Below are 12438 nucleotides of genomic sequence, written 5' to 3'. Positions count from 1 at the left end.
TTAAACTTTTTCCACTTTTACCCCCCCCCCCCCCCCAAAGTACCAACTAGATGAAATTTGCGATTTATAGAGTTGCTACTCGAAGGAATTGGTCCAGTATTAAAAAAATTACAGTGTATACAGATAAAAAAAAAACACACATCAGAGTAAAACCAATACCTTCTCGCTTTGCATCGAAGCTAAAATATACTGTTTATAATCCCATTTTCTATTAAAATTTCAATAATACCAAAATTATGAAAATTGAAAAATCATTTTTAATTGGTATAATATATATATATCTATACATGTAAACACGAGTAAAAAGCCAAATATCCTCATGAAATGTACTTTGAAATTTAAGTACATTTGAAAAAGAATGTTAAGAAACAATAAGTTCAAATTGTGAACAATCAATATGCATTTAAAACTTGAATGTAAAATGAAATAAAAAAGTAGAATCCGTATTTAATCATTCAATGTACAATTTAAAAACAATTAATCTCATTTATTGTTCAGATTTAAAACAATAAGCAAAAGCTCCGTCAGCTTCCTCGTCTTGTATTTAATTTGAGACATTGTGTGAAACCATAAAATAAAACTTCTGCCATCACAGCAACGCATTTTTCTACTTGGCGTTGTCTCGTTAGCCTGTATAAAATACCTTTGATTCTATTTATAACACGCCTATAAATGGTTGCCAACAAGGCGGATTTTGACTTCAAGATGACGGGCACAAGGATTATACGAAAAAAATAGACTCGAAAAAAACTGGAGCTGTGTTTGGGTATTGTTTCGATTTTTTGATAAAACTTTGTCTTAGTCTTCCCAGATTTCCGTAACAAGATTGTTTAAGTTATATCACCCAGATCGATGGCGTAAAAGTCAGTGTGAAATAATTATTACATTTATTTTCATTGTCTCGGTAGCAAAGTAACAAAACAAGTCAATAAGGTCTATTCGACCTTTTCTTATATTTTTCAACTGTTTAAAAACAATTAAAAAATAAACAAACAAAACGTTCACGTTATCTATTAGCATTTCACCACAAATCTACCAATCTATACTAGTTGTTGGAATTATATATTTGTTCGACTAATAAAAGTGGAGGGTATGTATTTTTCGTGCTGAACTCTACGTGCCTCTTTTTAATTTTAATAATTCAATTTAGTATACGAATACCTACTTCATACAACGCCAATGAATACGAAAATAAATATTTTTAATATTATGTAATGTCAACGGTAGGTAGGTGTATTATATTTGCTGATGCTGCGTTCGTATAAAGACACCCACGTTATATTAATATCGTTACAATAGGTATTAAAATAAATTTGTGACTGCTGGCGCGATTAATACAGTTATATTCATAAGTGCAGACTATTTATAATTGTTCATATTTATCGACATCGGCCTCCGCATAGTTATGCGGAGGCCGATAGTTATATTCAATAATATAGTTATATTCAATAATTATTCCACAAATAGGTTGTTGCACATACGCAACATATTATTTCGTTTGGAAAGTATAAAATACAAATTAAAAAACAATAATAACTACTACTCTATGTACTTTTGACGCATATTAATAATCGATGTCGATCGTGGTATATACTTAAATATTGAATTTCGCGTTCAGTCCGAGTCTTCTTCGTCTTCGTCCTTGATGATACCCAGATGCCGTGCTACCGCTTTTACGTTGCTAATGACTTCCTCTTGGACTAGGTTGAAGCTCATGGCCAACAGAGCTATGCCGAATAGTAGATACAGCGAGCAAAACCATATGCGTAACTTGGTGTCGTCGCCTTTGTTCATGACCCTCTGGGCCGGTACAAAGTCACCGAACCCGATGGTGGTGAGCGTGATAAAGCAAAAGTAAGCCGAATCCGGGAATTCCCATTGTTCCCAGCTTTTGAAAAGGAACGCTCCCATGATGATATAGCTGACCACCAGCAGAACGCACAGCCAGATGGGTACGGGCTTCGTGTGGTCCGGGTTGTTGTCGTCGAAGTCATAAGCATCAGAATCGTCGTAATAGTCACTATACCTGGACCTCCGAGGATATTGTCGGTTGACAGCGAATCCGAGAGGTGACATGATCCGAGGACTGGGCGCCATCACCTCTAATCGTTTGTCTAAAAACAAAACGGCAAAAATTTAACATAAATAGGTACTTCATGACGCCACAAGGGTTTTGAATTTGATGTTTGATTTGTTTTACAAACAATATTTATGTTAGGAAGTTTAAAAACCGGTTTTCACTTGGTTTCACTTGGTTAGCTTAAAACGTTTAACTTATATGAATTGTTTTATTTGTATTAATTTTTTTCGTTAATCCAACTATTAGAGCGTGGGCGTTCACTCAAACTAATTTTGCGAAAAATATTTGGACCAAAGAAAAATAAAGAAGGCGGCCACAAATAAGATCAAACAGAGAACTAGATACTTTATTTAACGATCCCAATATCGTGGACATACTCAAGAGCCAGAAATTAAGGTGGGCTGGTAAGGTATGAAGAGCAGAGGGCCAACTTAAACACGGGCAGTCACGAAATGGAGATCAAATAAAATACGACCAAGAAGAAGACCTAGACAACGGTAGAAGGATCGAGTTAAAGAATATCTAAAAATATTGGAAGTGCTCAATAGAAACTAGCTGACATCACATAAAGAAACGTGAAGATATATTGAGGAAGCGGCAGTGGGTCTAAATGGCCTAGAATAAGCCATAAATAAAATAATTCAATTAAACTATTAAAATTTATTTCTGCATTTTATTATTATTTTACTGTTTAATAACTCATTAACATATTATATTATGTGTATTTATATTGAACTAACATGGCATACTTAAAAGTTCTATACATAACCTTGATTTAATGTTTACCGTCACTTCATCTATATTATTCAGCGATTTATGTCGTTTTTATCAGTCGGCTCTTAAGGTTGTGTCTACTCAGTACCGCGTCGCGTCGTCATCATTTTTATAGGCGTTGTTTACATAAACCGTATTTCTGTGGCATTGTAGCAGAAAATGATTTGTCAGGTTGTCTTTAATGTTGGCATTATCATGTTAATAGATGGCCATCATATTATTAGTATAGTGGCCAATTATGCCAATTTTAGTTCGTAAAAATTTGACCCAACAATGTTCTGATAAATATGCAACATATACAAAGTGATTACAAAAGAATACCACAACTTTCATTAAAGTTTTTGTAATCACCATGTATTATATGCAACTTAATACGTAGTCTTGTCACAAAAATTCGATATTTCAATGCCAAACAATAATAATATGTTCTACCATCAAAATTAAAATGTACATAAGGTAACGAAAATTCAATTTCAATACAATATTTAACAACGGAATTACCTTATGCAATAATCCCTAGTATAATTAAGAGAACTCAATTAAATATGGACCAACTTAATCCAGTTACGCATTATCCTTTAAAGTGCCTGATATAGATCTCGTGTTCTTTTGCCATGATTACATGTAAATCATTTTAAACTTGATTTCATGCAATTTAATGTAAGTATAGAATTTAAAAAAAAATTGTTAAAGAAGCAACTAACTATTTTTATTTCAAAATTAAATAAATTATACAAATCTTAAAAAAAATAGCGGAAGGTTATTTTGTTATGGGTAATTTCGTTTTAAGATTATTTATAATTTTTTAATTTTCTGTATTCGATTGGAAAAAGTCACTGAATGAATAATATAAATAGCATGAAAGTGTTAATATAAAAAAATCAACGGGAAATGAAAACACAGAATTTACATTATTATCCTATGCCATTATTAATCTCCTACCGTTTTTTTTTTATTCTTGCTAATCCGGACACCAAAGGTACATTAAAAAACTGAGAATAAATATATAAAAGCGTTGTTGGTACAAATAAGAAAAAACCTTCGACGTAATTTAAAACAAATAATATTAAAATTAAATACCATTGTGAAAACCGTGGAAAGAAAAAGTAATGATAAAAATTTGCTAGTACACAAGTTTCATTAATCTAGAATTTCAATTAATAATTCAATCGGTTCGGTTAATATTATGTTAAAATATGTTTTTATTGTGATGATGACCAAAAATGGCAGTTTGGCCAATGTGGCAGTATTAAGACGTAGTACAGGATTCGTTCCGTTATTTGCCGGATATCTTTTTCCGGGCCGTCGCAACTGCAAATCTCCGTTTACGAACCGGAACAAAAAGAGTAGTTTGTCCTAATCACAGCACAAATTAAACCGTCTAAGCTGTGGGAAGCTAATGGTCGGAAAAATAACAATGACCAGGCAAAACTGTTATTTGGAAATTATTCGGTCAGTGTATGTATGTGTATTCTTAGGAATTAAGAGTTTTTCACTGGGATTAGCAACGGTTTCCTTTTTTTTTTTTTTCATCTAACTTTCATGCAGAAACTGAATTTTTAGTTTATGTACTCACTCTGGTTGGAATTTCGATGTCTTGGTCGGTATTTAGGTTTCGGATAGTAATCTTGATCTTCCATCGGCGGCGGCGCTTCAACCGCTAAATGTTGAGGTGTTTTACTCCTATTCGTCCGCAACGTGTTGGTTGGCGTCTCTCTTGCCAAGTTTGGTGCTGCGGAATGCCCTCGGATATTTCTTCGGATCTCTTCGCTCTGTTTGGAATTAACTGCGCAACAATAATTAATATCAAACACAAATAAACTACGGTTAGGTTAGGTTCAAAATACTTGTTTCAAATACTCACTTCTTCTAGATTCGTCTCTGTCCAGTGCGTATTTGTTAAACAATATGGCAGGCACTGGTTGCATTTCTAATCCGGTCATTTGGTCACCGTCGGGGTAGTAAGGTTCTATAAATATAAAACATATTATTATGAATTTAATGTAATAGATTAAATTAACAATAAGCACAAGTTTCCTTCGTCATTCTGACAACTCTCATAAAAGTATAAACAAACATTTTGTCGCTTCAACGTATAGTTAACAAGAACGTCACTATCCATTATAAATGTCGGATCCTTGTATTTATAAACTATATAAAACCGAAAAATAAATTGCATTTGGTTAACATAGAGATGCTGTTCTACACTTTAATATACTATTTCTCACTGATAGGTTCAGATAGTTGTTGAACAGCTAAAACAACATACAAAATGATAACGTTAAAATTTCCGAGTAATAAAGCTTTGTTTTAAAAAATCACGTTCAAGATTTTTCGGTTGCTATTCCAAAATATGTCCTATTAACTTAAAAAAAAAATTTTCCTTGTCCCGAGGAAATGTTTATTTGTTACAAAACGTAGCGATAATAATATAAACAACTGTAAAATGTAATTATTCAGATATGAACGCGAAGAATTCATATATTTTGTCCTCAAAGTATTGTAATTTTGTATTACAAAATTAAAATTAAAACAAATAAATAATAAGGAGATTTTGAAATTATTTTACAAAGTCAAAAAAATATATACTATATAATTTACATATTCAGTTATGTGATATTCGTCCACTTTATGTATTAAACAAATTTTTACAAATGAAAAAAACAATTTTACATTGTAAAGGATTGTATTTCTTCATATTATTATACTAACTTCGTACCAACTAGAATCAAATATTGTTAGCATATTTTTTTATATGTATAATAAAAAAAACTTTATTTATTGTTGTGGTATTATAAAACAATATTATTTCTAATTATATATTAAATTATACCTTTGAATATAACTGAAAATAAAATATATTGTTTGGTAAAAGTAGAATTCATAATTGCATAATTTATTTTATATGACATCCTACACTTTTATATTAAAAATAGAAAGTATAAACAACATTACTTGTCATTTGTATCGGTAATTCAATTGTGTAGCATGTTTTGTATCAAGCACACTTTTTTTAGTTCTTGTTCAAAAATCGTATTAAACCTTCCAATTATATTACATAATAACATTTGTGTAAAAATAAGAATTAAAATATTTCTGATTAATCTACATTGTGACTCGAAGTGATTATTCATTTTAATTCTTAGTATAACATGTTTAAGCTTATAAACCTATCAAGTATTTACATAGCTAATAAAATAATACATTATATTTGTATTTTATGTTATAGTAATAACCTATAATAGTTGATGGAGTATATAATAATTATAAAAGTGCTATTGTGAATTATATATTTTTATTATTTCAGATTACCTAACACTGGTATACCAGTGAAGTTTGGTTTTGTCATTATTGGAAATATTTTGTTTATGACATTCCCGTCAAGTTTAACTTATTTCATGAATATTAATGCTCTCAAAATACAAATAATAATAAATGAATGTAAATGAAATGTAGGTACCTGATTTGACAACCGCAAAGACAACAAAAAGGACATTTTGTCTTACTTAATAATATGTATGACATTGCTATTTCTAACGACTTATTTACTTGCATAATGAAGATATAACATTATTAAATCTTAAATTTGTAGAGATTATTATAAACAACTCCCAATTTAACTTAAGCTTTATAAAAAATCGAAGAAAAAAAATAATCAAATAAACCTAATAAAGGACCATAATACTCAAAAAAAAAAAATGTTCAATCAAGAAATCTAATGGCGATTGGAGAAATGATATAAGAACAAAGTACACTTGATGGCAATAGAAGGCTCTTCAAGACCTTTTAAGCTACCTAAAAAAAATTGAATACCGAAAAATATTGGACAAAAGCCAAAACCAGTTATCAACATTTTTTAGATTTAAGTATTATAAATTAGGTAGGTATATTTTTTTATTATGTTATTATACTCATCCGCACTTTTGGTCCCGTTCTAACTTTTAAACTCTAAAAGTAATGAAATCACATCATAAAAAAAAACATTACGAAAAATAAAAGTTCAAAAATTAATTAAACCCTATGATATATTGAGTGGGTCACTTTAAAAAAATCACCCCGTACAACAGCTATATCAGCGATAAAAGTTTCAAGATTAAAAAGGTTAGACAGGCAGAAACAGCTCACACGTTCATCGAAAACTGACGGGCCGGACTCTGCCGGTCTCCATCGTAAACAACACATCGGGCTGTAAATCATTTAGAGTCCAAAAAATATATTTTTTTTTTTTGCTGTGGATTTTTGTTTTAAGTTTTAGACATCTTTGTTGGGAATCATAAAATCAAATACCAATATTATTAAATATTATCCGTATCCAAAAGTGTCACTAAGAAAAAAAGTAAAATATTCTATCAAATATTCTGTTCCTACCGTACCTGGCATTCTATACCGGCCTTGGTAATATGGAGCACTTCGAGAACCACTATTCTGACTTGTCGACCTGGGCTTTATAGCTGGAGAGTGCCTGCGTAAGGGTACCGTGTCGCAGTACCTCGGAGGTGGCAAGTAACGGTTGGGTCTCTGTTTGCTAGACGGCATGACTCCACCGAACATTGACAACTCCCTTTCCATTTTGTCATAGTATCTAAAAATGATTATTATAAAATGGCATTTGATGCATTTCTATATTATTAAATTATATGAATATGATGCGGCTTGATTTGTACAATACCTGCACTCCGTGTCTGAGTACGATGACCTGGTGTAACAGTCGGACATCCCTATGGCACTGTCGGCTGATCTTTGTGATATCCGTCCGGTTCTTCGCAAAGACGTAGGCCGGGATCTAAGGGGACAAACAATAATTAAAGTAAGTAATAACGCATTAATAATAAAAGTAGGATTACGGTTGGTGTACAAAATCCAAATAAAAAAAATAACAATAATTAAGAGTACACCTAGTCTAATAATTCTTAGGGTACATAATTGGCTGATTCATCCAGGGGACTCACTCTGTTTTAACCAATTCACTTACAATGTATGTTAAAAAAAAAACAGCATGAGACACTCTATATTTTAATAAGGTTTAAGTAAATAAAGAGGTATTTATGCACGGCGGTCATTCCTCGGCTGGCAAACAAATCCTAATTGCAAAAATGTTGTTTATAATCGTAACAATAGTCTGTCAATGAATCTTAAACGAGTCCTAAGTAATTTTATTTTATTATTATTATTTTATGCGATCCGGATTTGTCATAACGGTCATAATATTATACCCGTGAGATCTTGTGGTAGACCTTTGACTGCGAGACCTCCTCAACGACTGCACTCTTCTCTGACGTCGTGTACACGTGTAACAGCACACTTTCCAGTAAAGAAACCTGAACGAATGTGCCATTATGTCCCCTATATTGGACAAACATAGCAGCATCAAAGGTATCCCGACGATGGCGTAGAATATGGTCACGATCTTGCCGTTGAGCGTTTTCGGTGCGATGTGACCGTAACCTGAAACGTGGTAATATTAATACTTAACAGCACCAGAACAGCTAGTAAAATTACTAATAACCAGGACCAAAAAAGTGATGTCCATTAATTAAGTTAAGCGATTATTTTAAATACTCCTTTAAAGAAGCTTAAGATTGTTTTATAAATTACAGATCTCTATCGGGTAATTATAAAATAGTTCAGCCAAAAATATGTATTCTCTGAAATAAATATTAACTGACAATATAAAGTATAAAAATGACTTCATAATATATAAACAAAACTTTGATCCTTTACATTTTTTGTGAGCAAGTAAAAGAATAACACAAAACATTTTTATTATGGTACACCACAAACGGTTAGTTAAATAAATAGTTTAAAGTTTTTAATACATTGCAAATAATCAAGAAGACGCATCAGGAATCATCTCTAAGTAAAAAGAGGTTTGGTAAATTATGCAATTTGTATCAAAGACCAAATGCTTCAATAAAAAAATTATATTTTATACTAAAATACTAACGATAGTTTATTAGTGCTACTAAAAAATGTCATATCATAGTTTCAAATAAATTTTAAATTTGAATTATTCCAAATGGAATACCTAATTATTTTAGTTCATAAAGATGCATTCTGTCATACTTAAGATAGTAAATAGTAGGTATGTGAATACGTTTTATATAAGACATACATCAAATATATATTCTAAAAGTATTGTATTTTAATTTCTTTGTAGTGTTTAGAAAACTACAAGCTAATAATTATAAGTATTCTGTAGTCGTGAAATTAATATTATATTAAAAATTTACATTAGCCTTTACATACGGAAATAGTACAACTCACTATATTTCAATAATCACGTGGTAACTAATTATTTTATTTCGTAAATATTTAATTAAAATAGTATAAAAAAGCCAAATTTAAACTACTTAAAAATAACAGACGGGTTTCATGAGTTGGACGATTTTTAATTCATATGTGGTTTTTTTTAGGATTATGAAATAGTACTTGTTTAAAAACACGTTAACATAATGAATATGAGGTTTTCTATTTTAATGATTAACATATCAAATTATACCGTGGATTTTTCATTAAAAAATGTTAAAAAAACGAATATCTTCGTAACGGTATTTTAGCACGTGCGCACTACATTAGTGGTCGAAAAAGAATATCTTGTCACCGTAACCGACAGTGATTTTTCTCTACTGGCTGGCTAATGAAGAAAACTAATCAAAACCAATCGCACATGAAAAACTTCACGCTTTTCTCGACGATGATTCTCGGATTTGTGTTTTTTCAATAATTATTTGTGTTATTATGATTATGCATTTGAGCGGCCCACTTGTGCCGCTTATTTCCTTATCCGTCAACAGGTGCATTGAACCTTGAAATATGTTTTCGTCGTTGTTTTATTACTTACTACGCCCTGTATATATGTTACAATACAAAAAAAAAAAATGCAAATTACTTGAACGTAGGTAACGCGCGTGTGTGTGTGTATTTATGTTTATAAAAAAAAAAAATTAGGAAACGCTTTTTTTAATCGACGGTCTAATGGAAAAGCGCCGACACGATTGATCGTTCCGGCCCCGCTAAACGCGTTGAATCCAAGTAAATCGGTCGTGTAGGCCTGGCAAACGACCTCGCGTTAACAAGACGTCGTGAATTTTAGCTTTTTGCCAAAGACTACTTACAGAAAACCGCACGTGGGCGCCACCCTCATAGTATAACGTCATGTACCTCGCCCCCCGCTCTCTTCCATCCCAGATTCCCGGTTATGTTTTGTTCATTTTAATATTGTGACTCCATTGTTCGTTTATCTATATATATATATATTTCAATATGTCACTTTAACCCCTCAAACCCCGGAAATGCTATGTACACACGGTAAAAACACACACACACACATGTGTGTACGCAGTGTAAAGCCCGTAGGTACACGCACAGCTCAAACGTCAGAAGCAAACTTAATATATCCTCCACAGACAAATATACAACTTTTTACACAGTGTTTTTATTTTCGACGAGGAAATGTAAAGGTATGGTTTTTTGTTTATTTTTAATTTTTTTTTGTTTTTAGACTATAGCTCCTCAACCGATAAACCGATAAACCGATTTATATACATATATAGCTAGTCTGAAGATCACAATATCGTACTTGAGAGATACCTTATTGGACCAACCATTTAAGAATTACATCCCTTCCCGCTAAAAATCGAGAAAAACTCCAAAAGTTAACTATGATACACGCTGGTGAAATCAATTGCTCTCATAAATAATTTTTTGATTTACACATATTTAATTTAAATATTATGACGAGTTGCTTAAAAAAATCTGTCTACTGTATCTTAATTGTATTACATTTAAGTTTTAAATACAAAGATTATCAGATGTAATCATACATTTTTGTTTTTGTCCAACACTGGCTGAAAGAAAAGACGAGTTCTAAAATCTAGCTTAAATCCTACAAGTTGTGACCGTTTAAAAACGAATACAATTATAAATTAAGAAAACAAAATATAAACGGCATTCAATTTATATTGTACATGATTTATAATATTTTCGAACAACTTATTTCTCTTAAGACAATTTTGACATATCACGTAAAGCCCTAAACAATGATTTTATTGTTATTTTTAAGATTATTAGATTTTAGAAAATAAAAATATCTGGGTTTAAATTTTTAAATGTCTAGCTTTGATTAAGAAATTTGATCAAAGCGAGACAAATGTAAACACATTTGTGTAATAAATAAAAAAATAATTTTAAATTTCAACCACATAAAAGCATATTTTCATTTGCTACAAGTTTTAATGAAAAAAACTTAAATAAATGTTTACATTTTCCTCTTTTTATTTACAAGTAGCCCACGTGGCTCTTCATTAAAACATTAATGTTTACCTAAAGTTATTTGCAAGTTAAGAAAAATTATACTTAGTTGATAATTCATCAAGACAAAAATTTATCAAATTTACCTTGGACAATAATCAATATTTCTCAAGAACTAACTATTTATTTGCATTATTTTCATTAGACTTGCATTAGTTAATTAAAAATTTAAAAAAATTTCTTCACATCATAATCTTTCCAGTACACTAAAATCTACTTAAAAGTCTACTTTGTTGATTTTCAAAATTATAAAACAAAACTTAACGTTATGTGGTTTGAAAGGAATTTTTAAGAACAAAGTTATGCCACTATACCTACATAACACGGTTATCGTGACAATTGAGTGGAATTCGTCTCGTCCCAGTCTGTTAACGTTTAAACTACAATTACAATCAACTATTTGCAATGCATCGTTAACACGTAATGTAAGTAATCCAAACCGACCCGTTAAGTTCATTTTTATAGCTTGACGAATATTTATTCACCGCTTGTAAACAACTGAAGGCGAACGAGAATATACTGATTGAATATCAATCGCCATAAGGTGTTCAACCGCGTTTCCCGGATTCAGGGCTCGAAGAATCCATAGTCTGCAATATATCGGTTGCTTTTGAAAAATACAAAGCTAAATTGTACATCATTTATCGGCGTTGATTTGGAAAACTTAATTACGTAAAGAAGATAATTTATTAAGGCGGTGGGTCACCTGAGCCTCTTGTTATTTTGTTAAATTTTCCACATGTCTGCATCGTTCAACGTTTTGGAAAAAAATTGAAAATATCCAACTTTTGTAAGTATTACTGATTATTTCTTCTTCGTGCTTTTTGGAGGTAATGGCTCTTTTTTAAAGTTAAATAGATTTTTGTCTATCTAACAATATTCTAATATATTAATATTATGCCCATTAAAATAAAATAAACTCTGCTAAAACGACAACTGATCAATAATCATCAAGTTTAAACAATTACCCATTTTAGGTTATACCCCTATGAGACTCGAAAACCAAATAAAATTCATTAAAAACGTATAAATTGTAATCGATCGACAACCTATAAAAATTACCGGTGTATGTAAAAAAAAAAGCAACAAATTACAAATCATTTTTATTAATTTATTAAAGCCTAAAATTGTCGATTAATTGTATAAAAAATGTTTAGTAAAACTTACATGACACAATTGGTTACAACTATTATAAGTTTATCACGCCCTATAATTTAAGGTAATAGCATAATAGACAATATAGATAGAATTGGAGGCTGACAAGTGATTGTAAC

The 12438-nt window shown here is 30.9% G+C and overlaps 1 protein-coding gene across 1 annotated transcript in view; it reads right to left on the bottom strand.

Moving 5' to 3' along the window:
- Positions 1 to 1089: 1089 nt before the first annotated feature.
- The window catches only part of LOC126846904 (uncharacterized), a 30851-nt gene continuing 19502 nt past the window's right edge, over positions 1090 to 12438 (bottom strand). Inside the window, exons 3-8 of the mRNA XM_050586758.1 lie at positions 8068 to 8299; positions 7524 to 7637; positions 7228 to 7436; positions 4719 to 4823; positions 4431 to 4640; positions 1090 to 2114 (exon numbers count right to left, since the gene is read on the bottom strand). Coding sequence (XP_050442715.1) covers positions 1615 to 2114; positions 4431 to 4640; positions 4719 to 4823; positions 7228 to 7436; positions 7524 to 7637; positions 8068 to 8299 — 1370 coding nt within the window. The 3' untranslated portion in view covers positions 1090 to 1614. The remainder of the gene's footprint in view (positions 2115 to 4430; positions 4641 to 4718; positions 4824 to 7227; positions 7437 to 7523; positions 7638 to 8067; positions 8300 to 12438) is intronic.

The sequence above is a fragment of the Adelges cooleyi genome, unplaced genomic scaffold (genome assembly GCF_023614345.1).
Source record: "Adelges cooleyi isolate 19-005CV unplaced genomic scaffold, UGA_ACOO_1.1 ACOO_flye_CR_arks_rails_tigmint_CR_PRNA_9, whole genome shotgun sequence".
NCBI classification, from domain to species: domain Eukaryota; kingdom Metazoa; phylum Arthropoda; class Insecta; order Hemiptera; family Adelgidae; genus Adelges; species Adelges cooleyi.
The sequence above is the reverse complement of the archived record's forward strand: the minus strand, read 5'-3'. Positions and strand labels throughout refer to the sequence as shown.